General features: G+C 37.6%; 1 protein-coding gene across 1 annotated transcript; it reads left to right on the top strand.

The window, feature by feature from the left end:
* The first annotated feature begins 4,569 nt into the window (after positions 1 to 4,569).
* Positions 4,570 to 17,440, top strand: LOC105045157 (uncharacterized). The gene is made up of 9 exons (XM_019850929.3): positions 4,570 to 4,744; positions 8,664 to 8,745; positions 8,860 to 8,927; positions 11,325 to 11,422; positions 11,784 to 11,920; positions 12,328 to 12,395; positions 16,412 to 16,475; positions 17,039 to 17,104; positions 17,182 to 17,440. Exons 1-8 carry the CDS (start codon positions 4,734 to 4,736, stop codon positions 17,054 to 17,056), a joined length of 546 nt encoding a protein of 181 aa, XP_019706488.1. The 5' UTR covers positions 4,570 to 4,733; the 3' UTR covers positions 17,057 to 17,104; positions 17,182 to 17,440.
* Positions 17,441 to 27,535: the final 10,095 nt, after the last annotated feature.

Genomic DNA, 27,535 nt, shown 5'->3' with positions numbered 1-27,535 from the left:
GTTGAAATATGAAACATTCTAAATCATTTGCTATGCCATTGAGTAAGCTAATGCCACTGCTAAACCCTTGCTAAACTTCTATTGGAATATATTAAAAGACACAAATAAGTTCATATTGCTGAACATGAAACAAAAATGAACAAGTATGTGATACCTTGCTAGTATGTGATACCCTAATGCCTTGTTGAACTTTTTTCTTATTGAAAGAGGCACTGAAGAAGTTCATCCAGCTTGTTCATGGACAAGTATATGATGCCCCTATGAAACATTATGAAACAAGTCTCATTAAAACATTATGAAACTTGGACTATGCCACTAAGACATCCACAAGCTTTCTTTTTTTTGACTACATAAGGAGGTATCAATTATAGGAACAAGCAGACAAATAGAGAAGGCTTGGAGAAATAGAAGAAGTATTCAGAAGATAGAGAGAGAGGAGTTACAGGAACAATCAGAGGGATAATTAAAGTTAATATTAGACAATGAGGCAATATGCCTACTGAACTAGTAGATATAATTAAAGTTAACAATATTGGAGCCATAAACAAGGACACAATAGAATAAAACTTAAAGTTAACATTAACATTGAAACAGCCACATTAGTATGGAACACTACTAAATCAGCAGATATACGGCATGTTAACATTAATACTAACCAGCCACATATTTCAATGTTGAAACCAATAAACAAGGACACAATAAAGATAACCATAGTGCCTAAAATATTATCCCAAATAACAAACATTTACAGTAATATTATAGACACATTGAACCTATAAAGTATCTCCAATCAATGCACTCAATCATTGAAACATTATGGCCAAAATATTATGCCAAAAAATAGAGCATTGTGCCAAAGGATTGACTGCACATTGAACTTATCAAAGTATTAAAATTTACATTGTCTCAATACTAAATTGACATTGAGTAACATGCCACTTCTCAATATCTTCTCTTGAATTTGAGGGTAAACATTTTCATGCCACTCTCAATATCTTTCTTTTTCTTTGCCATTCAGACTATTAATACCCTTCATATATCTTTCAGTATCTTAATCAATTGCTTCTCTCTTGCTTGAAGTATGCAAACATTGAAGGTCTCAGGCATATTGTTGTCAATGGTATCACAGTTTGAAAATGAATTGAAAAAGAATTTGACAAACTTTCTTAGATTTGCATGTGTGAAATCTTTTCTTGCTACTTCAGATAGTCCTTTTAGCTCATCCAGTACATCCAGAAAGTCTCTCTCTGTTGTATACTTGGTAGCCTTAAAGAAGGTGGACTTTAAAACTCCATCCTTGTGCTTCTTTCTTCAATTTTCATATACATATCTTGCACAATATCTATGCTCAGCATGTGGTAGCAAATCACTGATTGATTGAATCAATCCCTACATTTAACATGCAATATAAAAATGAGTATAATGATCAAAAGATAAGCATGATGTTTATATAAAAGACAATGACTGAAGTTTACCTTCTATTGGTCACTACCAACAATCCAATATAGACTATCTCCAAGCCCTAGATCTTCTGTCAAGAGATTAATGAACCAACTCCAAGAATTCTTGCATTCTACTTCTATTACAGCCTATACAATTGGATGCATTTGGTTGTTAGCATCTCTATCAATGGAACTAGAAGCTCATCCTTACAAATCCATTTCAAAAAATAACCATAAACCCGAATATAGGTCTGCAAGCTATCAAAAATCTCCTTCTAAGAGCTTCAAAACCAATATACAACCTCTAAAGCTATGAACCATCATCGGATCTCTTAGCCTTCATGATTACTATTGTGTCCTTATTGCTTCTTTTAATCTCTTCACATTAATCAGATTGTTTGCCATAATGTTTGTTATGAGACCCTCTAATAGTCTCTAAAGCCATTTATCTTGTCCTCTAATATTTAGTCACTCTTACATCAACTTCAAATCTCATCCTAATGTCATGCTTCATCTCTTTGGACTTATACCTAGATATATCCTAAGCTATTTTTTGAAATTTTCTTACAATTCATCTAACTGTCATTTGACTATTTTGTGGCTTTTTAGACATCTATGGTCATCTACATAAGTCTTAAATTCAAAATTTATTAATGCTTTGCTCATATAAACATCATATTTTGAATGGACAATCATTAAAAAAATATACACTTTACCTCTACTCTACTAGCTCATTCTTGACAAACCTCACATCACACCTTAGTGTTATACTATATTTGATCACAGTATCTTTAAAATGTTCTGTGATATTGAATGTTATATCCTTACAAAAGTTGACATTCTACATATTAGTTTCAAGATTAAAATAAATCCATCTCTTCCTCTTCATAAGCTCACCAACCTCATGCTTAGAACTCGATTCAGGTATATCAAATTTAGATGAATCATGATAGTCACTATCGTATCCAATCTACTCTTCAAGTTTATCAAATGGAGCAGCAATACTTGTCCTGTATTCTCATCCATGGTGGTTGCTTCCTTTATACCTCATCATCTTTTTTCTTGTTCCCTACTTCCTACACTTTGTCTCTCGTCGCTATCAACTCTTCATCATCAGTTAATAGCTCACCATCTATATAATAGCTGTAATCACTCTTTTGGTCTTCACTATCAATGAGTGGGGTATACTTTTCATCTATGGAAGATTTCTCAGCAATCCCTTTAGATCTGTCAAGCATATTTTCTTTTCCTTTGTTTATCACCACTTGCTGACTTTCCTCTGTTTCTACTTTGCTGATTTTGCCCCTTACTACCCATTGACCAATGCTTTTGTTTTTCACTAGTTCCAGGCTTTGCTTCTCCATAATATTTTTAGTAAGACTTCTAGTTCTAGATCTCTCCATAACTAATTTATTGACTGATTCTTCATGCTCAACATAAACATGAAGGTCTATTTTATATCCAATACAAGCTTTATCATTTTTTGAAGTTGCCTATCCTAATTCACAAGCCTCATTCTCTGATTATCATTTGGAGCAAAATTTTACAAAATAATCTTATAATTTTATCCATGCATGGCTTCTCCACTATATCCTGTAACTTATCATCACATAAGTTACCTATGTCACAGATGCCATAATAAGCCATATTCCCCTAACATATTCAGTGTATTCATTTTGTTAATAAACTTGCCACCATGATGCACAGTAAGGATTACACAATCCATTCTGTGGTATATTAAAAAAACTACATTGAAGTATAAGTAATATTAAGAAAAAAATTATGAGCAATATCAATGAAGTAGCCACAAAGGCTATTGCCAAAATGAACTGGTTATTAATAGAGAGTCTATTAATAGTAAAAGTCTATCTATGAAGAAAGATATCCTATTTTGCTTCAGTAAGGCATACTATCTTGCTGTACTTAGTAAGATCTATGATTGAAAATGAAATAAATTCCTCTATTTTCTCAGAAAAGCATGTAGCTTAGCAAGAAAGTAGCCAAGAGATAACAATGATAACCATTAAAAAATAAAGCTTTAAAAATTGAGACCGCATTCTACCAAATTCGAAAGGTTTAACAAAGCTTTGAGATCACATGGGACGACATGGGATCCATTATACTATATAAAGAAGCTTTAACAAAGCTTTAGGATCACGTACAAACAACATCTTGAGATTATATTTTATGTATATAAGAAAATTTCAATAAAGCTTTGGGACCACATATAGACACAACAAAAATAAATTTTTTGAATCAATTTCAGCTCAAAATTAGTCATAATATCTAATGCTAAGCCAAATCTTTGTTGTTTTTTTAGATTGAAGAAATTATGGATTATGAAAAAAATCTAAGCTAAGCCCTAATACGTGAAATCTTAATATACAGTAAAAAATATATCTTCGTTGTGAAAATCAAGGACCTCACTATCTTCTTATCGACTGATAAACTAACACTCTCACAAGCATCGTCGGGAGTGTGAGAATATTCGGATTTTACATCCTAAATGAAGAAAAAAAATAAGAAAAAATTAGATCATCTACATCAACCCCTTTGTCACATATCTCTGTCACGTGAGTCCATGTAACTTTTTTATAATGGTAAGTAGACAGAGAGCATGGTTTAAATCTTAATCAAATTTTTTTAAAAATTTGATGATCTGATTGTATTAAATTAATATTTAAAATAAAATTAAAAATTTTTAAATAGATCAAAATTTTTTTCGTGATTAATTTTTGATATATATATATATATATATATATATATACATATAAAAAAATATATATATATATATATAATATATATATATATATATATATATATTGGTTGCATTTCCTATTTTTTTCATGAATAATGGTTACGTATGGTGGTGTAATGGCCATGATTGAGTAGATCACATACATTATGATTTATGAATGTCGTATCATATGGGTTCTACTTAATCATGACTTTCTCGTCCAACTATGGATTGGAGAGGGTCCGGCTATTTTCTTTATTTTTTCCATCCATTTGATTCTATTGTTTAGCACATGCATCGCACGTCACATCATATTTGGATTTTGCGATTGGTCCGTACGGATCCCTTCCAACCGTGTAATAAGTTGTGCCGGCTTAATCGCCAAGCTATCCGTAGCCCATCCTCGCCCACTGCCGGCTCCCCCCGTCGGGCCCAACTTCTGTGGCTCCCCTTCTTCGTCTTCTCTCTCCCAACCGCTTCGCCCGAAGCCCTCGCTGCTGTCCCTTTGGATCGCTTCGGCCTTCGTTCTCTCCTTCCCTCTTCCACGCTCGAATATGTTTAAAAAGTGAGCTCCCTTTTCGCTTTCTTCTCTCTCCTAAGATTTTTAGGGCAGCTCTTTTTTTAATCCTCTCAAGAAGTTTGGACGGACTTTTTTTTCCTAATTTGTTTAAAAGATTTTTTTTTTTTAAAACCTATACTGGATAATCTCTTGATGCTGTTAATTATGTTTTTGTTTTAGGGTTTCAAATCTGATTCTTTTTTCATCTCGGTACCGTTTTTCTGCAATGTATGTGGATTATGCTTGCCAGACATATATGCCTTTATCTCCTTTGTGAAATTGGATTTCATCAGTTGGATATTGGTAGCACAAATTTTGAGTTTGTATCCAGTATTTGGTGGCCGATTGTTATTGGGAGTTAATTTTTAGTGTAATTTTAGTTAAAAATGCAAAGTTAGTTATTATTTGAGATACTGCTTATAGGAAAGAGTTCCAATGTTTTGGAATGTGAATGGAGTTAACATTGGACTGCAAGATGCCATACTTAGTATTCTTTATGTGTTGTAGATCAGCAGGTAGCGCCATGGTAGTTTGGACTCCAAATCTTGTATTGTTATCTGTTTGCGCTGTGAATTATATGATATAAGACGGCTTATCTTGTCCCGCGCACCTTTTTGTGTCTTAGGTAATGTGGCTGGAGAACTTGGAACTGGATTATATGGAGGAGTGGAGTGTGGATGACATAACGGTGTATAACTATTGTCAACGTGAGGATGAGTATTTCAATGTGAATTACTGGAGATCTTAGAAGAAATTCGTGAGTTTGATGTGAAGAATGAAGCCAATGCTTTGATTAAAAGTGGGGGGCAGAGAAGTGATGTCATGTATGGGTTATGACAAGAGAATTGGCATTGACAGAGCATTGAAGGTTTGATCTGCTTACATGGTATAAAACAAAATTATCTGCACTTTGGATTTGTGGAAGGTAATTTGAGAAGTCAAGGATGTGGAAGGAGGAGTTGATTCATTGAAAGTTGCTGTGTTTTTTCAATCCATAATGTTGTCTTGTTTGAGGTATATAGATTTAATAAACATTACTAAGATAAAAACTCTATCGACATGTTATGTGGATAATTTGGGAGGACTGACTAGAGGTGCAAAGAATTACCTTCAAACATACGTAGTCAAGTGGATGAATATACTACAACTATAATGTAGCCTGATGAGGATTAAAAAATGGTTCGCCCAACCATACTAGTGGCTAACCAGTGCAGTTCAAACATTCAATTTGGAATGTTGGTAAAAACATAGCAAGAGAAAAGGAAAGAGAGGAAGAGAGAGAGAAAATAAATTAGAACGAGAGGAAAAAGCCGGTGGTGGCCAGTCGGGGCCTTTAGGGCTCCACGGTCCTTCGCAAGATGCGAGAAGAAAGAGATGAGAGAGACGAGAAGGGAGATAAGAGGAGTGAGGGGAAGACGGTGGGGAGGCCGCTGTGGCTATCGGATAGCCCAAATTCATCCTGCAGTTACTGTGGGTTCGAAATCCATTACTGACTTCACTATTTATCGTATTTTCAAAAAAAAAAATAATGAGATAGGGGTGTTTTGAATCGGCACCCCTGTTTCAAATCTACGACAATCGTGGGGTGGATTTGGGCCATCCGACGCCATTTGGTAGGCTCTCTACTGTTTTCTGCATTCCTTTTCTCTCCCTTGCCCTCTCTATCTCTCTCTGCTCTCATTTCCTCTCATTTTGGACTACGGAGCCCAGGAGACCTTGGCGGCCCTCCAGTAGCCATCACCGGCATCTCCGCTGGCCTCCTTTTTTTTTTTCTCCCTCTCCTTCCTCTCCTCCTCTCTCTTTCACTCTCTTTTTCTTCCCAGTTTATTCCTCGTTTCCGTGTCAGCTCAAGCCTAGTATGGAGGCATACCAACTCATATCGTTGGTCAGCCAGCACGGGGTCTGGTTTCGAGTTGACGATCCTTGATGAAACCTCTTAGATTATTTAGTTGTCAATGATCCATTATGTGGGGTTTAATTGACGAGGATGAATCCAATCTTTGGGGTTTACGTTTGTGAAGTTTACTATTGAGAGGATTCCCCACCCATCCACAAAGACAAGATGTTTCATGGTAAAAATTGTGATTATTACAAAGAGTATGGGTGGAAAGCTTGCAGTAGTTAATTGTGAATTATTATTTTGGTTTTCTTACTTTCAAAAGTGCTGTACATAATAACATTGAGGAAAATTTTTTAGTCCTTGGTTCCGTACTATCATTTAGAGGTAAACCTTTACAAAGTGAATCTTGACAAAGGGGGGATCAAAGTGGACTGTCACGAACATTTATCCTTCTAGAAGATGATTGTATGGTGCATGACCTTTTAGGCTTTTATGCTTCAATCAACCTTTGTTGATATGGTGGCAGATGATTAGCATTGGTAATTACTCTACTATGAACCATGCCTTTCTTGCTAAATATAGAAAATAGATAAAATGAAAAGCATTTACAGTCTGATGGTGAATTTGTGAAATGGAAGAACGTGCAAATATCTTGATAGTAGGTGTTGAAAATTGATGAGGTGTTAAGCTAGATTAAATTTTTGTTTTTTGAGCAGTAAGAGAGATTCCCATCACTCTCATATGGATTGATGGATCATTCAACATCGTCTTCCTCCTCACCTTCATCTGTCAAGTTATTCCCATGACTTTGGGGCTCCACCCTTTAGGCACATGCACTAAATTAGTAGTATATTTGTGGCCTTTTGCGGAATATTTTTTTCCTTCTTTTTTTGGTTGCTAATTCTCTGAATTCTGTACAATTCAAAAAAAAAAAAAAATCCCATTCTAAGTGAATATGTAAAACTTGTGTCAAATTGTGTTGTGAAGGACTATTGTTGGATTATGTTCGTGAGGGCATTAACACGATGCTCGATAATAAAGATTTTTATCTCAAGAAAATGTGTTTATTGAATAGTGTGATGTTTTGTACTTGTGAGACTGGCCCTTGTCTCTCAACCCTCTTCTTCCCCTTTGACTGAGATTCATAAAGAGGTAATGTAGAATCCTGTTACACAAATCAGGATGTGCCTAGGAATGCAAATAGCTGGAAGGTAAAGCCATCTTCTTCCATTTTTCCACAGAGGCTTTTGTTGTAGCATGCTCTCAGAAGAAACGTTCCAGCGCCTCCTATTTTCTATTGCAATACTTATAAAGGATAGAATGATTGGATGGAGATACTTGTATGACCTTAATTCATGATGACGATCTGTCATTATGTTGTCAGTCCTGTAGAAGTTGCCTACGTGGTCTGCAAAAAGGTCATTTGATTTAGTAATCATCAGAGACCTCAATTGTCATGGTATCTTCTTTTTGCCATATGCTTATTAAAAACCTTTTCTTATGAGGAATGAGATAGTCTGATATACATACTTGTAAAGTTCAACTGGAATTTTACTTATTGGCTTTAAGTTAACAAGTCATAACTATATATGCAAATACGAATATAAATAAATAAATAAATTAGAATTAGTTGAGCCAAATAGCAGCATCTCGAGGATGGTTTCTACAAGCATGCGAAAGCTTGAAGTGTCGAAGGGCAAAAGCAAGGATAAGTTCTGAATGTGGATTATCCTTAGTAAAAGGGACTATACACATGAGTTTTGCATCAATCTTGATGCTTTTTTACACATTCTTGGACTGCAGTCAATTTGGTGAGAAATAATTGAAGCCTGTAGTTTATCCACTCCTTTGGGTTCCTGGGTTTGGAAATTACTCTTGTAGGAAAAAGTGGTTGGACAAGATCTGAAATGCAAAACCAAAATAAATATACATAATTTTTTTTATTATAAATGGGAGATGAACTTTTAAGATCTTTGCTCCATAGGAGCTTCTATTACAAGGTTTTGATAAGTATAGCAATGTCTTGTCTTGCAAAAGTTCCTCTTTCTCGAAGTATGTCAACAAAATTTCACTTTCTCTTTGAAGGTTCTCCTTTGAAGATATATCTGCACAAAACCAAGTGAAGGCATCTGTACAGCGGAAGATTCGACAAAGTATTGCTGATGAGGTTTGTGTTAACAGTGAAAAGTAACTTTTGCTCGATTACTTTGTGCTTCTGATTATAGGAAGGCAATAAGTTCAACTCTTGTTTATATCTTTGATGGGATTACTTGTTTTTCAGTACCCTGGCCTTGAACCTTTGTTAGATGACCTACTTCCAAAGAAATCACCTCTAATTGTTGCAAAATGGTGAGTCCTATTTTTCCTCCATGATTTTGTACTTTTTTATTTATCAAAACTGAGGTATATATTTATTATTCTATTTGTTACATGGCAGTTTAATCATGTTAACAAAAAAGAAATCTGTACTGAAATTTGAATTGATGATGTATTTTTCCAGGATTTTTTTTTAATGCTTTCAATTTTTCATTTTATATGTAACTTGGATCAAACAATAAAACAAAAGAGGGTGAGAAGTAGTTGGTTAGCTATTAAAATTTTTTGATTATTATAATTAATGTCCAGGTTTGTTCTCTTATTAGAACCATTTAGCTATAGAGCTGCAAAACAACATTTCTCTTTTGGATTGTCTAGTTTTTGAATTATCATCCTTCAGAATGTTCCATCTTACCTGGTTCAGCATCCATCACTGCTAGCCTCATTATTTAATGCTAGATCATCCATGCATGATCTGTTATATCACCTTGTCGTGAATTTGTGCATGGAACTATAACAGGTTTACAGTGGTTCAAGCATCAATTGCGCCTTGGTAGCATGCTGCAATTAGAATTTCTCTTAGTTCTTCCACGCTTAGTTCTCACATTTAGTTCTGCTTCTTCAATAATGCTGCTATCTGTTCTCTAAGTTGATAGACTAAAGAGGAGCATCTCTCTTTTTCACATGAAAAACTTCAATGGCTCCCCTTTCTTGTCCAAAGGTGTACTGGTTTCTTAAGAATTTTCTGCTTGCAGATCAACCTACTATTCCCATTAGCTTTATGGTAACACCTTTCTGTCCAAAGGTAAACTTCAATTTGACTATTATCAACATTTTCCATGCTTACTGGTATTATCAGTCTTCCTTTCTAATTGACTATTATTTTCCATTTGTAAAGACTAAAGACAGTAAATCAAATCAAAAGGCTAGTTGATCCATTCAAACTGATTCCATGTCAGTTTTTCACACAATATAATTGTTAATTAGTGCATCTTCCTTTTCCTTCTTTTATTTGCAAAGTTGTCTTTACTTACTAAAATTGTCTTGTGATGCAAATGCAATTTATGCTCCCTTTGGTGTAGAACTCCTCTTAAGTATGTTGTAGTATCTTCCTCATCTTAGCCTCTCTATTGACGACCCCATCCTTTCATGGATAAGCGGGTATTATAAGATTGTTCATAACAAAGTAGAGCTAGAAGTTTTTGATTATTGCAATTTGATTAGGATGATGAGAGCAATGAAAAGGTGCATTTGGAAGGAACTAGCCTTGAGTAAATAACCTTCCATCTCCTTAACATTTATTCTAAGAAAACCTTTCCCTGCTAAAAGTGTGTGATATTGAAACCTACAGGTGTGATTCAAACTCATATACCCCTCATCCTCAACTAGAAGACTAATCCTACATTTCATCCTTCAAAATGTTCCCCTTATGGCAAGTGGAAGAGCTATCCAAGCTAACATCCCATTCTTTGGAAAAGGAAATATGATCATTGTTCCTTCAAATAAATCGATTTATGCAAGACTTTGTGAAGCAAAGGTGTGAACTCAAAGCTGCCAAAACTTAATAGTGACAGTGAAGGAAGGAACGATCTATCATGTTATCTGCTTCCTTGCTGCTCTCATTGGCTCTGTTGAATATAACTGTGCTTCAAAAGGCAGCCCATGCCAGTTCATGCATCAACACCGAAGCAGGTCAATATAACATCCATAAATGATCTCTTTATGATATTTTTGATGAGACAAGAACCTTCCAAATCCTTCTGTAGTGTTGTTTGTTGTTGCATGGAGCTGTATGCACCCTAGAACGGCACCGTACATGCCTTGCCAGCTATTGACTGCTGATTTCATTGCTAGTTTGTCTTTCAAATCACACAGACTAAAGTAGACCGAAAGAAAATTTGGTTCCAAGGAAATTTGTTTTCTTATCTGCATCATTGATGCTTACATAGATGTAAGAAGAGGCATAAAGTACTTGAGCAAGGAGGTTTCAGAATAGGAACAAGATCCAGAAAAGAAATCAGTTTAGAAATAAGAGCAAAAAGCAAAATAGAAGAAGAAAATGTGAACCATAGCATGTAATCATGCATCTCTGATGGTGATACAAAGATTGCTTTCTGAGTAAATTTTTTTTTCAATTTTGAAGTTATTTAAAGAGTATTTTATATCATCCTATGAATCTTGAAGCTTGTCATATTACTGGTCCATTATGTATGTTATACAATTTTGTGTAAAGTGGATCATTTAGAACTTTTCTGGTCACTTTGAAGAGTTGTTTGTTTAGATCATTAAATGTCATAAGGTTTCTTACAGAAAATGCTAACTTGTTCTTGTCAACTTTTGTATGCTATTTGGTTGTCTACGATATTAATAATGAAACTAGATTTAGTGCTTAACTCAAATTCTGACTAATATATATATATTTTTATTTAGCCAAAATCATCTGAATCTTGTCGTGGTGAACAATGTACCACTGTTTTTCAATGTTCGAGATGGTCCTTACATGCCAACTTTGCGGCTTCTTCATCAATGTAAAGTATTTCCTTGGCCCTTCATCTTCTTATATGTTCTTTGCTCGGTACAAGTTGAGCTCCAAGCTTTAATATATTTCGGATATTTTTGGTTGTATGATTTTAGTAATGTTCCTTATTTTCATTGACCTTGCTAAAGAATTATGAGCAATTAGGCTTACTTTATTTTATTTTATGTAACATATTATTCATGTGAGTGGTTGTGTAGTTGGCCTACGGGCAGACAAATTGCGGACCCCCATGGGAGATGGGGCCACTAAAAAGTGCACCTTGTTTGAGTCTTAGTGATGCCTTAATATGGAGGAATAATTTAGCCATCTAAGTTTTTTCAGTTCTCATTCTTTATCTTACTCTGTGTCAGATCCAGAAATAATGAAAAAGTTTCAAGTGGATCGAGGTGCGATAAAATTTGTTCTTTCTGGTGCTAACATCATGTGCCCTGGTCTTACATCCTCTGGTGGCATTTTGGATGATGAAGTGTCGGAGGAAACCCCTGTGGTATGCATTGCCTGTGAAAGTTCATTGCATGAGTTGATTTATATATAATTTTGGAATATAAAATTTAGTCCCAGTGACTTCATCAAGTCAAGGTGGAACTTGTCAACCTAGATATGTCAATTGCTAGGCTACTTCATGGAGTAGCCATAGATCAGTTTGGCATCGTTGAACAAGTTCAACTGTTCAGTGACCAGAGTTCTGGGTTACTGGCTCCTTAAAAGGTATTGATGTGGTATATTGACCTGCGAGCGATGATTGAATAGTTATTGCTATAACCTGTTTAAATTTAAAGCAGCCATGCATCTTTAAAATGTGCTCCTTAATTAAGTGTTGCTTTTGTACAAGGAATATATGAGTGCTTTTATGTAGTGAATATTGTCTGATTTATGTGACTTCATAATTTTCAGGCTATAATGGCTGAAGGAAAACAACATGCTTTGGCAATTGGATATACAAAAATGTCGGCAAAAGATATGTAAGTTTTACTATTTGAATTCTTTTTCTTTTTAACTTTGTTTTGAAGCTTTGATACATAGATCGCAGAACTATCCCGAATCGTGCCGAATCATACCAGCGGCCGACCAGGATGGTTCCAGCATTTAGACACTAGCGAGGATGTGGGGAGAGAGAAGGAAAGAGAGGAAGAGAGAGAGGGAGGGAAGGAGAGGGAAAGGCTGGGGAGGCCGTCGGAGTGCTACTAGAGTTTCACCCTCCTCTAGGGAGTGGGAGAGAGAGAGAGAGAGAGAGAGAGAGGTGGCGAGGGAGGGAAGGAGATGGAGAGGGCGAAGAGGCTGGCGGTGGCTTCTGAATGGCTGTGGAGGCCCTTGAATGGCTGGATCTCCCTCCTTGCCCTCCTTCGGATTGAAACAGTGGTGGCTCACCCTTGAAGTTCACAAAAAAATAAAAACCGATCGAAATAGGGGTGAGTCATCCCTTTTCAATCCAAAGGAGGGTGAGGAGGGAGATCTGGCTATTTCGGGGCCTCCGCGGCCCTCTGACAGCCACCGCCAACCTCCTCGCTCTCTCCCTCTTCTTCCTTCCCTCTCACTTCCTCCCCCTCTCTCTCTCTTTTTCTCTCTTTGGTTCTCCCTCTCCCCCACTCTCTTTGTTGTGTCAGCTCAAGCCTGATATAGGGGTATACTAAACTGTGCCGCCGGCCGACCGGTATGGACCCCGGTATATTTTGATGTTCGATAGATCAATTGCATTTCATTTGCGAATTATCTACACACACACACACACACATATATATATTTCAAAATAATAACATTTTTTTTTTAATTTTTCATTTTGCTGCTTAATTTCAAAGTCACAATGAATGTCATTTTCTAGAACTAAAAGCCACAAATATAGGCTCTTCTTTTAGTTTAAGTTATATTGATTGAGAAATTATAGATGCAAAGATGGAACTTTTTTGTAAAATATGTCTTTAATAGAATTTCTTTATTATTTTGTAAAACTACTTACTATTTTCTGTAGGTGAGGAGGCTGTATAGGTAATTATACCATACAGAGTGAGGACTTGATGAAATATGGGGACACAAAAAATGGGTAGCCTAGACAAGAACCTAATAAACTAAGAACAAACAATGATTCTCTTATTTATGAGTGAGATTATGTTAGAACTATTCATGTTGTTTGAGTCACACGACCATTGATGAGTGTTTCTTAATTTTAGTTCTCGAAAACATGCTTTTTCTTGTCTCAAATAATTCCTTAATTTCTCTTATTGTAAAGTTTCCAAAAGACCGCTAAGGTTAAACTAGCTGAATAGGTTAAATAACTGTTGGAGTCATAAGTTTGTCAACAGCATCAGTTTTTGTCCACAATGATTTTGTAACACCGATTAACCAAGAACTCCTTGTGTTTCTCTTTTCTAAAACCGCCTATATTAGTAATGCTAGAGGATATGCATGAGGGTGGTGACGACTGAGGGTCTTTTCGGTTCAAGTTACCAGCTTGAACAAGTTCTGTAAACACTATATTGGCAAGAAAATTTTTCTGGTTTCAGTAAGCTTTCTCTCAAATAAAGGAACTATGCTATATTTCTGTTTTCTTCACTTGAATGCCACTTGGAGTCTTAAAGGCAATAATCAGAGTGCAGAGTCATAACAATAATTGATAGTGTTCTGAAACATGGCCACAGTATCTGGGCAGTCAAATGACTACAGCACATTTGCAGTGTGAATGTGTAGTGCATATACAGTTGGCATTTTTTGAAATGTTTTAAAAAAATAAATAATATACATAAAAGTATAATAATTGCAATAATAACAAGAGTAACATAAAATAGCAAATGACAATCACTTCTTTCTTCTTTGTACTTAACACCTAATAGCAATAAATTATCATTTCTATCAAATTAACATTATTAGCAATACTTGCATTTGGCTAGCCATAACCAGCATCTAGCTCAACTGAATTCACAATGCTTGCACGAGCCCAGGAGCAGGCCGCATATGAGGCTTCATAATATAAATTGGGCTGCTTGTTCAACGTATATAGGCCGGCTGCATATAATAACTATGTATAGGTCATGTGGTATGATCAGGGCACCACATTTGTAAGATGGATGTTGTGATCCTGAGGGTTCTAAGTATGACGCATTGCAGAGGCCTGACTCGTGGAAACCTTATTGCCAAGTTGTGGGGCATGGTAAAATAAAGTTCAAGTGTTCTGCATAAAGGAGAAAGAGGACATGTGGTGTTGCATGAAATAATTAAAATTGCTCACCAGCCCAGCATGCATATGTGCATGTGTGGCCGGGGTTTTCTCCTCTCTGTTTGTCTGGTATATCCAACCATCTAGTACACACCCAAGCTCATCAGCAAATGATGATATGGTCATGCTTGGCATTATTGATCTATCTAGTATATCCGACCTCTTCAGCAAATTGTTATGTGGTCATGCTTGGCATTTCCTGACTGCAAAGCTTGGATTTCCAAGTTTCTGAAGCTGGTTTTCTTGGCCATCTTGGCTAGTGACCTATATAAGATGATGGAGATCTTGGTTTTTCTTGGCCGAGGAGGAGAAACGGCAAAAAATAGAAGAAAAAAAGGGGAAAGATCCAGCATCTGAGATTTTAGTAGATCATGGCCATTATCATAGATCCAAGATATCAGAATCTCCGCCATATGATATTAGGGTATTTATGTGAGTATTTAGTTATTAACATGCTAATTTAAATTCATAACAGTCCAATTAGGAATTATCGGCTGATATAGTGGAATATATCCGGATTTGTTGGCCAAGATAATCAGGCTGAGATATCAATTATGTCCACCGTTTGTTGAATTGTGCCGAACCGGATGGTTCCGGTTGTGCCGAGCCGTACTGGTGGAAAATCAGTCCGGTTCTGATGTACAAAATGGTTCTCGAGGGGAGGGAGAAGAAAGAGAGGAAGAGAGAGAGGGGGGCGAGAAGGAGAGGGAGAGGAAGAGAGACTGTCGGAGGCCATTGGAGGTCTTGCAGAGGTCGGTACATGTGGAGGGAGAGAAGGAGAGAGAGTGGGAGGTCTTTATGGGGCCTTCTGAGGCCATCGAAGGCCTTTGGACGAACGGCACCTCCGTCGTGACATCTCTGATGGCCGGCGAGCCCATGCTGAGAGGCCTGAGGGTGGCCGAGCCGGAGGAGGGCCTCTGCCCCTTTCTTCATTTGCGAAACAGAGGTTCGCCCCTATTTTGATTTTTTTTTTTTTTTGGGTTTTAACGCATGAAGTCGGCAACCCAGTTGCCGACTTCGCCAAATTTATATTTTTTAAAAAATTTCGATACAAATAGGGCGAACCCCTGTTTTGAATCCGCCCTTCTCGGCTGCCCTTCGCTTCCTCTGCACTGGCTCGTCGGCCATTGGAGAGCTCGTGGTGCCGTCGCCGTCCATCCGGAGGCCTCTGAGGGCCTTCGGTGATCCAGTGAGGTCTTTCCCTCTCTCTTTTTCCCTCCATCCGACGGCCTTCGGCAGCCGTCGGAGGCCCTCTCTTCCTCTCCCTTTCTCTCTCCCTCTCCCTCTCTTCCTCTCCCCCTTTCTCTCTCTCTTCCTTTCTTTCTCCTCCCTCTCCCCTTCTCTATCATGTCGGTTTGCACCGATTCGGCCCGATATGGATCCGTACTGCCTCGTACCGTCGGCCGGCCAGCATGGGTCCAGTTTCGGCTCCGGGAACCTTGGCTATGTCATATCTTTAGGTGCCCGGTACTGGTACAATCCAATATCTCAGCTGAGATGGAAAGCTTGGCTTCATCCTATTGAGGCTCCTTTGAAAACTTTTCTTTCCTCAAGTGTAATTGTATGAGTATGTATAACCTTATATAACTAGAATTTTCCATTGGGCACTTGTCGATGCCCTTTAGCGTATGTGGGGCTGTCAGTGTTCATGAATGATATGTTGGTGTCAAATAGTATCTCAAGCATAAAAATTTTCAAATTTTGTTATAATTTTCTTTTTCTATTTTCAAGTACTTTGTGTTAAAGGATGTACTTTATTTGTTGCTGCAGTAGGACTGTCAACAAGGGAATTGGAGTTGATAATATGCACTATCTAAATGATGGCCTCTGGAAGGTACAATTTCTTGTTTCCTTTTCTTCTCTGAAGGGCTCTTATTGGCTATTTCTATTATGAACAAGCCTAGAACATTGTGGTACCAAAGCACTTTAGAAAGCTAATTCCTGCAATCATCTTAAATAATCCTTGAGGGATAAATGGAGTTTTTTAATCCTCCAGATCTATGTCCAATAATTACACCTGGCTTTATGCTTCACATGTAGGACTTTGGGCTCTTGACCAGGAAATCATTGCATCTTTTTGTTCTTTTGACATCTCATTCACTCAAGGAAGTGAGGGTCGAATCAATATTTATCTTTATGTTTGTGATTGTTTGCCATCTACTTGAGAGGAGTCTTTGCATTCATATAATCTTATATTATTATTTTAGTCATTCGAGGGATTAGCTGGGACAGCTTCTATGGGAAAATCATTCTGATTTCTTAACATATGTATCATATCCATTAGTAGCATCATAATCATGGCATTTAGTCTCATGTTATCTTCATATTTTCTGGCTGGTATCACAGTTTTCTTTTGGGTCTATTCCTCACGCACCGGTGATTTTCTTCTGATTGCAGATGGAACGCTTAGAATGAGGGCTTACTGAGGACAAGTAAGAATGCTGCCAGAAGGGTTTTTCTCCGGTAAATTATTTGAAAACCAAGTTTGTTGATTTTCTAGCAATAACCAAAATAATTAATGACATATTGGGTTCCCGTAGGTGAAGCAACTATCCTTATAAAGGAAGGTCTTAACTAGGAATGAGGAATATGAAGTTCGACAGATGCCTTGGAGAGCCACCACCGCAAGATATTACATGGCTTCCAAAAAAACTTGTACCTTCAGTTTTTATGCAGAGGATATTGTGTCGTGCTATTATTATGTTTATGGCTGATTACATCAATTATGAAGCATGTAGTTTGTAGAAATTTACTCGGGAGTCTCCTATTTATGTTTTTAATAACAATTACATTGCATCATTTTCCTGTCTTTATTCTATAGTTTACTAAACCAAAGCCATCACTGTACTTCTGTATCCAGTGACTCTTTCATGACATATCAGGTGCTGATTGAAAGCTTGAGTACCGCTGCAAAAGAGGAAAAATAAGTGCTGAAGGGTATCTTGGCTTCACTGGAATTCTATGGAAATTGTTATAAATCTTTAGGAAGTATGGTTGGATCAGAACACGTAAATCTTGTGTGGAAACTAATTGAGAGAGAGCAAAGTTTCAGGGTTAATTATTGTAGAGAATTCTGGCGTGTTTGAATGCCTAGCTTCTGTTGGGACTTTAAATGCCGAGCTTTAATCTTTTGCGTTCAGCTGAGGGGAGAGTCAAAAGGGACTGAAGAAGCTGTTGATCACGGCCTGGATGGAGTGGACGGAGAGACCCTGCTCCAACTCTATATGACCACCTGTGGCTTTGTACCGGACCAACTCTCCTGATGTCCGTCGCTAAACCATCGAGCATAATTTTTCGTTGGATGTATAGTGCTGTGTATAAGAGGATGGAAAGGTAAGTAGTCGCTATAAATATTACTTAGTGTTATAAAAATTAGTTATAAAATAAATAATGGTCATTATTTTCACAGGCACCTTCCTTTAAATAAAATACCAGCTTCTTCTTCATTTTTTTTTTTTTTTTTGCATTTTATTTCTCTGAAAAATGATTGTGGTCCAAAAAATAATACTCTTAGCCAATGAAAAGCGGAGGAAAGATAATATCTTTATTTTCTGATCTATTAAATTTTGATATAATGGCATGTAACAACCAATATAATAGTAATTATTTGGATAAATTATGTTTTCGGTCATTGAATTAAGTCGGTTTTTTTAAAATAATTTTTAAAATATAAAAAATTAAAATTAAGTCTCTAAATTATCTGAACTGATTTAATGTTGATTTTGATGATTTTTTCTTATTGAAAATTTGATGTGACAATCTTTGGTGTTTGTGTGGAGCATTCTTTGCTCGCATAGGCCAATCGATGCTGATATGGTTTAAAGTATTTTTGAAAAATATTGCTGACATGATTAAAATTAAAAATTTTTAATTTCAGAAGACATCTTCTTCTCCATTATTTTCCTCCCCAGTTTTTTAAAATCTATCAAATATTATCTCCATCCTTTATCTCTCCTCTTCCCATCACTTCTTCTCTGATTCTAAGAACAAATCCGGCAATAGCTTCCATGTGATACATGAAGAACCATAAGACCCTGACCCTCCCTTTGATCCACATTCGAGAATCCACCTCCATGTTGCCCCTTGACGGCGGCAGCACCACGAGGGGGAAGAAGTCGACGGCGAAGCTACCAGCCATGTGTTGGGTGCGGCCGCCATCGATCTAGCCGTTGGGGTCGATCTAGCCGTCGGGGATGAACATAAAGCCCACATGGTTGCCGACATAGACAAGCTGGAGTGTGCTGCCATAGTGGGAGAAGATAGCGTGGTTGGGGTTGCACACCGTCGCATACCGAGCAAAAGTGAAGCCAACGGTGCCATTGGAGGTGAAGAAGCTTGGGAATTGAACTTTGTCCATCTGGATCTTGGGATCTCGGGGTCGAAAGAAGACGAGGAAGACCGCCATCAGCACCACCGCTACGAAGATTGGGAACACCGTCGCTATGACACCTTGTTAGTCCCGATGGTCCCAGAGGAGTACATAAACATCGCCGTATCATCCTGGCTCACCATCTCCCATTGGCGTCTAAGATTAATCTCCATCACCATCAATTCCTTTATCATGTAGTGGATGCGGGTATCGTCGTTGGCAATCCGACTCCTCGAAGAGGATGATGGGGAAATCGCAGTTGCGGGCGAGTTTGCCGACGAGGGGGCGGGTGGCAAAAGTTATGATTGGGTTGGAGTCAGAGTTAGAGAGTTGCTTCGCAATTTTTTGTGGGGTGTTTAGGGGGTTGGTGGTGGTAAGGATGGCACCGAGGGATATGACAGCAAGAAAGATGATGGGGAAGTGGATATAGCTGAGGGACAAGAGGTGGACGATCTGCCCTTGCGGATGGAGAAGCGGGAGGAGAGGATGGCTTTTGAGAAGAGGTAATGCTGTCTTTCTTTTTTTTTTTTTTTCAAAATTTTTTAAGCCATACCAGCTGGTTGAGCCATGCAAGCAAATGATACTCCACGTAAGCATCGGAGGTTGCCACATTGGATTTTCGATGAAAGAAAACTGTCGGAATCATATCTAGAGGCAACATTAAACTGATTCAGATAGTTTGGGGACCAAACTTTAGCTTTTGTAGTTTATGGACTATTTAAGAAAATCCGACTTAGTTCAGGGACCAAGAATGTAATTTGCTTAATTATTTTGTGTTAAAAGTTTCAAATGCCATCCCTCACTTTGATTACGGTGATATATACTAACAAAAAAGAAAGAGAGGATGGGGTTTTTTCTCGTTTTTGACATAGCAGGCCTCTTAGTCGGAGGCGCACACGGTGGGCTATTAGCTCTGGGATAGAGCATGCCCCTGACAAGGGGGCAATTCTGAAGAGTATCAACCCTTGTTCAACCCTTGTGTACATATTTAAATTCTTGGTTCATGAGCAATAAATAATGGTTCTTTCCAGTTTTTTTCTGGAAAAAGATATTTTAGAGAAATAACAGTATTATAACTGTTATGGTCAATAATATTTTTCGGTGGGGGACCGTTTTAATGGTATGATGCATTCTTTTAAACCTTGAGTTATAGTTGGCCTGATGATAACCTCCCTTGCTCTGTCTTGGGGTTGATCTTTCTCCTGGCCAGGTTATTCTAAGGTTGGTTGGGATGATCTGTAGCTGATCCAATCTCAGCCTGATTCATAGCAAACCTATGAAGTTTTCAGGTCAGCCTACAGGCTTGCTGGTGATCTGGCTTATTTGTATCACCTGGATGAATGGTAAAACAATGAAGCTAAATTTGACGGAGCTCATATTTGAGAACACTTCTGGAACAAAAGATGGCAACAAGGGCTATATGGTTGGATGCTGTGTTTGAATGGACAAGAAGGAAAATCATATATTTAAAATTACTTTGATGCAGGCATTTTGTTAAAATGGTGAAACCAAATTTGACCTGTTCAACGGTGATGCCAACAAACCAAATTTGATTTGTTTATTAAACAAGTAATACCAGCTCACTGGTAGGCCATCCAATAAACAAGTTAGATCGGTTCATGCTTGAGAAGACAGGATTGACCTGTTAAGTTTACCCAATATGCTTAAAATGTTCTTAAAATTAATTAAATAATAATTCAATTAATATATTTAATCAACATTAATCTCCTAATTTTGTGTATAATTAATTTGTTACGGGGATTACCTGCCATCAGACCCAACCTCTCCTCCACAGATCGAAGCTAAGCACCCATTAATGATCCGACAAAATGAGGCCACCTTGGGTATCAGGCATAGATTCAAGAACTCGACACAAGGTGGTACTATATCATAAGTCTTCGTTCGACCTTCAGCTTGGTCAGTTACCAATCTCAAGATCAGAACTCAATTGGTGGCAAGAGATGACGTTCAAAAGCCCACAAGAGTATTAATGCGCTCGAGCCAAAGCCTCGATCATGCCTCAACCTTAGGCCATTGTTTTATTGGGCCATGTGGCTAATCTCCGAAACCTCCTAGAAACTTTTAGAATATGGATAAGACCTGCAATTGACACCCACGATTAACCAACAAGATTTGCAAGCATGACTAGCCATTGGCACCCATAACTAACAATCCTGATCACAAATTAGTATACGAATCCCAATGGCCTGTCAGATCATGATCTCATAGGCGCCAACGGCCTACCATATTCTGGTGTAATAGTCCATAGCTCTATCTCTATATAAAAGAAGTAATAAGGGGATTCTTAGATATAAGAGTAAGACTCCAAAGCGAATACTCCACTTCCACTCTTCTCGTTCCTCATTTAACTTCTCTTTAAACTCCGACTGACTAAAGCATCAAAGGATTTTCTGTCAGACACACTCCGACAAAAAGACTTTCTTTGTAGGTTCACCAATCACCATAGGTAGTCCACACCCTCTGAAGTGCGTGGCTAACTTTCGAACATATTGCCACTGAGGTTTAGCAACAATATAATCTATTCTTCTATTTGATGTGTTATGAATGGAATGACCCTTTCAACTCAAACTCAACCATTTTAGTAAATGGATTAGCCTTGTTAGCTTGTTTATCATTTGAATCTAATCATGCTCAATCCAAATCCACTATCTTTTCAGTTCGGATCAGATTAATGGGTGAAGGATCGCCATCCCTATTTGCCTATGAGTGCACATTTGGTGTAGGTTGATGAAGGTGGAATATGACTAATTAATTATGATGGATAAGAATTCACCATACTTAGGGCCTTGATCTTCAAGGTTTTTTGGTATCCTCTGCCAAGGCACATCATCAACACTTTGAGCCATGCCTATTGAATGGCTCATGATCTACAGTAATGATGCATTCATTGTGTTTGGCTACAGAATAAATTTATAAAACAAAGAGAAAAAAATATTTGAGTATCATAAAAAGGGATGAGATAACATCATGAGATAAGTTTTTTTGGTGTTTGATTCCAAAAATAGATTAGAGGAGATAGAGGGGAAGGATAGAATGTATTTAATACATATTGAATTTTACAATACTCTAAATTTTATCACAAAAATAAAAGAAAAAATTACATGAACACCTCCTCAACTTTAACCCGATTTTACTTACACCCCCTATACTTTAAAAAGTGTTAAACGGATCCTTCTATTCAACAGAGTGTATAATGTATTGGGGAAGATCCTTCACGAGTGTAGAATATGGATCCTTCCGCTCAGGATCTCAATGCCGGTGATGATGTCGACACCGTAACAGAAAGAAAAAAAGATAAAATAAAAGATAATTAAAAATATAGATCAACTCAAAACTTACCTTCACGGGACATGCAAGCTTCATTATGAAAGAAGAAAATAAGTATAAAAGGAGATCACACCCTCTCAACTCTCATACACAAACTTCTTTCTCAATAAGAAGCACAACCTTCATAAAAGCTCTCACAATTCCTCCAAAGAGACTCTTTCATAGTTCTATCGTGCCAGGATCCTCGACGTCTCTAGATGCTTTCTATGATGCATTCGACCGCTACATCATGCCTCAGCCTCTGCCCAGGCCACTACTTGAGACCTTTAGCCGCCTACTTTGCTTTCAGGCTGTTAGGCCTCTTCTATAGGCCCAAAATTGAGTTTGATCAAAATCAGGCCCTCAACAGGACTCAACAGCCCCTACAAGCTTCTGTGGCTATCCGATCGCAACCACATCAAGATCTGACCATTGGATCATGAAAAAAATCCCTCTGGACTGTGCATGGACTGCACACTGCGTAAATCGAAACCACTCCGCATGCACCGCATGTCGCACGCTCGTCCACACATGCATGAGCTGCGATAAACGGGCTTTGGACTGTGGTGGTCCATGCATGAGGCATTGATCGTGACTCCTCTCACAGTCCACAGTGGACCGCATCACACATTGCATGCATAAGGCTGCGCGCACTCACGTGCGTCCGAGGCTGCATGCAGTCGTGCTGCAGGCCATGCGCCTGATCCGCGTGTGCACTGTAGGCCCCGCCTGGACCGTGCATGCTGCAGCGGGCTTGGGCACCTGCAGGCTGGGCCTACGGGCCATGCCTCCGGGCCTCTCCTCGCATATTGGGCTTTTTTATTATGGGCTTCTCCATCTTGGACTGTTGTGGGTTAAATTCGAAGCGCCAAAACTCAACACAGTGTGGTCCTTCCGTCTATCTTCGTTAATGAAATGGCGTCACATGACCCTCACATGATATTCAATTTTTATGAAATGACAATGGTACCCTCACTTTCAGTTGCCATTCGAGTTAGTCCTAGCACCAACAATGTCAAAGCACGTGGGAATTATATGACCCCAGATGATGATAGTCGATTACCCTAATCAAAAGGAACAGAAAAGAAAATCTAAAAGAGAAAAAATCTTCAATCAAGCCATGAGTGTAGAAGAAGAGATCTTCAATCAAGCCGCAGGTGGAGAAGAAGAAATCCAGGAAAGAAAGAAAGGGTTGTTGAACATGAAGGAGACCATAAAGAGTTTCCAATCAAGTTCTTCTACGTATACCTTTCGAATTATCGATTTTTACCATTGTAGAACTAGATCACCTTTGAGGACCTCATGGACCATGGAAAATCCTGACGGTGTTTATTTGGATATGGTATGTATGAGGTACATTGCCATCTTCTTTTTTTTCAGGTTTTCATCTATTTTTTGGCTTTAATCTTTGATCCCAAATTATTTTTTAGATAAATGGAGACTAAGGTTACCTGCATTGGCATGATCCACCTTTAATGTAAGGGATAAGTATCTTATTAATAGTCCGTTGCAATGGAACAAGAAGCTTAAGGATCAAATTTCTATTAGTCAGTATCATATTCTCTCTCATAAAAGTGTAGGTAATGTATACCATAAAAGTATGTAGGTAATATTCTCTAAAATATTATCATATTTTCTATTATAAAAGTATAGGTAATGTATACTATAGAAGTGTATATAATATTCTCTAAAATATTATCATATTTCTTACCATTTTTAGATTCACATATTTATATATACAGGCCCTAATACATTCTTTTGAACATAAGAAAAACTTCTTCTCTCCCATGCAACCTCTTCCTTGATCTTCTACCTTTAACGTGTGTAGTGTGTGGTACTTTTCTACATGGTATCAGAGCAACAAGAATATCATTAAATCCAGTCTTTTTTCTTCTCTTATTCAATCTTTTTTCTTCTTCTCTTGTCGCACGTTGAACCCCTCTTCTGCTCTAATCTCTGTTTTCTCTTTCTTTGCTTTCTTATTCTTCCCTTTTCCTTCTCTCTTTTCTCTTAATCCAATCCAACTTTTCTTGTGATCTTTTTTGGATTTGAAGATACACTTTCACCCTTTAGGTACCAGTAACTCATTTAGTCTCATTTGGTTGTCTTTTCTCACTTTTAGTCTTTAATAGCTTCCTCTTCTCTCCCACCACCCATGAATTAATGCTTCTTTCCTCTCTCAGCTTGTTCCTAAAAAATTAACTTCTTCAAATTATCTAGTGTGGAAACACCAAATTATCCCTTTCATTGAGAGCCTGGATCTTGCTGGATATTTGGATGATATTTACCCAGCACCACCTCAGCATTTAGAAGAAATACAAGGAGAAGGTGAGAGCAAGCGAACTACCCTCATACCTAATCCTCTTTACCGTGCGTGGGTGAAACAAGATAAGGTATTGGTGGCCTATCTGTTTTTCACTTTATCTCAAGATGTTCTTCTTGGGATTGAGGATGGGCTCACTACAAAAGGTTTATGGGAAAGCCTACTTGATTAGTTTTCTCAGATCACATCTTCCAAAGCCATGCAACTCAAGGCAGAATTTCAGAATTTGCGAAAAAATGATATGTTAGTAATGGAATACTATAATAGGATAAAAGTGATAGTGGATGAGTTAGCTCTCATTGGCCAACCAATTTTAGATATAGATAGAGTTCAGCAAATTTTGACAGGGCTTGGATCAGATTTTGACATGCTGGTCATCTCTCTTGAATATTAGCCTAAACTTCTATCCTATGAAGCACTGCATCCTATGCTGCTACAATATGAGCAACATCATGTGAAGAAGCAAAAGAAGGCTAAGCAGACCAAATCTAGTGGTAGCCATGATATGCTTAATGTTAATGCTGAATTTGATAGAAATTAGAATAATCAGTGACGGACGTGGAGGAAGATGTGGAAATTGGAATCCTAGGCAAAACAATTGAGGATGCGGGCTGCTACCCACACCCTATAATAGTGGACAAGGAAATCAGCCAAGGAATAACCAAAAAAAATCATAATTTAGGAAGGCAACAGTGGGGACCAGTATTTTGTCAGCTTTGCCAAAGAAAGGGATATCCTACTGCAAATTGTTGGGATTTACCTACTTATGGAACTGCTGCTACAGGGCATAGGAATGCTGAAAATGCTAATTATATGCATGCAATGATGGTGGATAGCAACAAATATAATTTGGACATGAAGCATTAACTGCCACTTTCTAGAATTTGGGAATAAATGATGCTAATCAATAGTAGGAGATGTGGTTCTTTGATTTCGGGGCAAGCAATCATATTACTGGTAATATGGGTAAGATTTCTGATGCCAAACCTTTTATATCTCATAGCTATGTTACTACAGGAGATGGTACCCCTCACACCATCATACATATAAGCAATGCTTTACTTCCCTATTTCACAAGTCATCCCACACCTCTTATTTTGTCTAACATATTTTTAGTTCCTGATATTCAAAAAAGTCTTCTTTCTATTTTTCAATTATGTGATCAACTAGATTCTAATATTGTTTTTACTCATGATTCTATGTTTATCAAAGATCTCCGAACGAACAAAATACTCGCTGAAGGTGTTCGTGAGGGGAGCCTGTTTGTATTGAAGGAAGCTCGTAGTCATCCATTCGAGTCTAATATCAATCTAAACTTATTGTCGTTGCTGTTCAGTGTTGCCAATGCCAAGAGAGGAGATGCCAGGTTGTGGCATCAATGCCTTGCTCATTGTGGTAGTCACTTCTTAGAGTCTATGTTCAAGAAAGGTCTTTTGTCCTATATCCCATGTAACAAAGAGTCGCTCATTAAATCGTTATATCCAAAGTGTCAAATTTTCAAGAGTCATTCCCTTCCTTTTCAGATAATAAATAAACAAGCTTCTTTTTCTTTTGAGATTGTCTACTCAGATGTGTGGGGATATGCCGCAATTCAAGTATTACCTTCATTGATTGCTATAGTCATTTTATCTGGATATTTTTTATTAAACAAAAATCTGATGTATTCTTCATATTTCAGTGTTTTCATTTTTTCATCTAAAATAAGTATGGCATGCCTACTGTTAACTTCCATAGTGATAGAGGTGGAGAGTATACTTTCCATCAATATAAGAATTATTTACATAGTCATGGCATACATCATCAAAAATCTTGCCTACATATGCCGGAACAAAATGGTGTAGTGGAGCAAAAACATCAGTACATAGTTGAGAGTGGCATGAGCATGATGCGTGAAAGTTGTGTCCATTTTGGATTATAGATTGAAGCTTTCCACAGCGGTCCATATCATTAATAGGCTGCCTATGAAGTTTTTGAGGCATAAGTCACCTTACAAAATTCTCCATGGTGTGGTTCCCACGTATGACTATATAAAAGTATGGGGATGTAGGTGTTATGTTCATATTCCTGACACTCAAAGAAATAAGTTTGCTCCTAAGGCTGATGTTTGCAGGTTTGTTGGATATGCTGATGACTTCAAGGGATATCATTGTTGGAATCTCCAAAAACAGAGCATAGTCATTTCAAGGAATGTCATATTTAATGAACATAACTTTCATTTAGATGGGCAATGTCCTACTGCACCTGTGAAGGAAATGACTATCTCTAATGTAGATGATGATAGTCAGCTTTCAACCATGGTTAGATGATGCATTAAGACAAATGCAGGTTACAAAAGTTGATTGTGATCATTACGATATATATGAAGTTGTTGTAAGGATAGACTCTTTGCCCATTAATATAGATGACATGTAGCATAGAGAAGATACAAAGTATGGACAGGTTTATCACAAACGTGTTCTGATGAGTACTACTAAAGGAGACTATGCTAGACTTGAAAATAAGATAGGTGAGCAGCAAAGGCAACAACTTCACACTCTATCTGACGTTTAGCAAGAGCCTGCTATAGAGACAGTTTTGCAGTGTTCTAGCAGAAAGAGGCATCCGATTGATAGATGGATCTCATATAAAGCATTTAGTGTTGAGCATCATCCATACCTTTTTGCACGCAAACATGAGCATGAATCGGTTTCTTACAAGCAAGCTTCCAAGGACCATCAATTGATAGAGGCAATGAATGAAGAGATGGTTGCCTTGAATGAAAATTATATATGGGAGATCATGGATAGATATACTGGAAAGAATGTTGTTGATTACAAATGGGTCTAGAAAATTAAAAGGCGAGCCGATGAGAGTGTTGAGAGATATAAGGCTAGAT

Source organism: Elaeis guineensis, chromosome 5 (assembly GCF_000442705.2).
Source record: "Elaeis guineensis isolate ETL-2024a chromosome 5, EG11, whole genome shotgun sequence".
NCBI lineage: Eukaryota > Viridiplantae > Streptophyta > Magnoliopsida > Arecales > Arecaceae > Elaeis > Elaeis guineensis.
The sequence above is the reverse complement of the archived record's forward strand: the minus strand, read 5'-3'. Positions and strand labels throughout refer to the sequence as shown.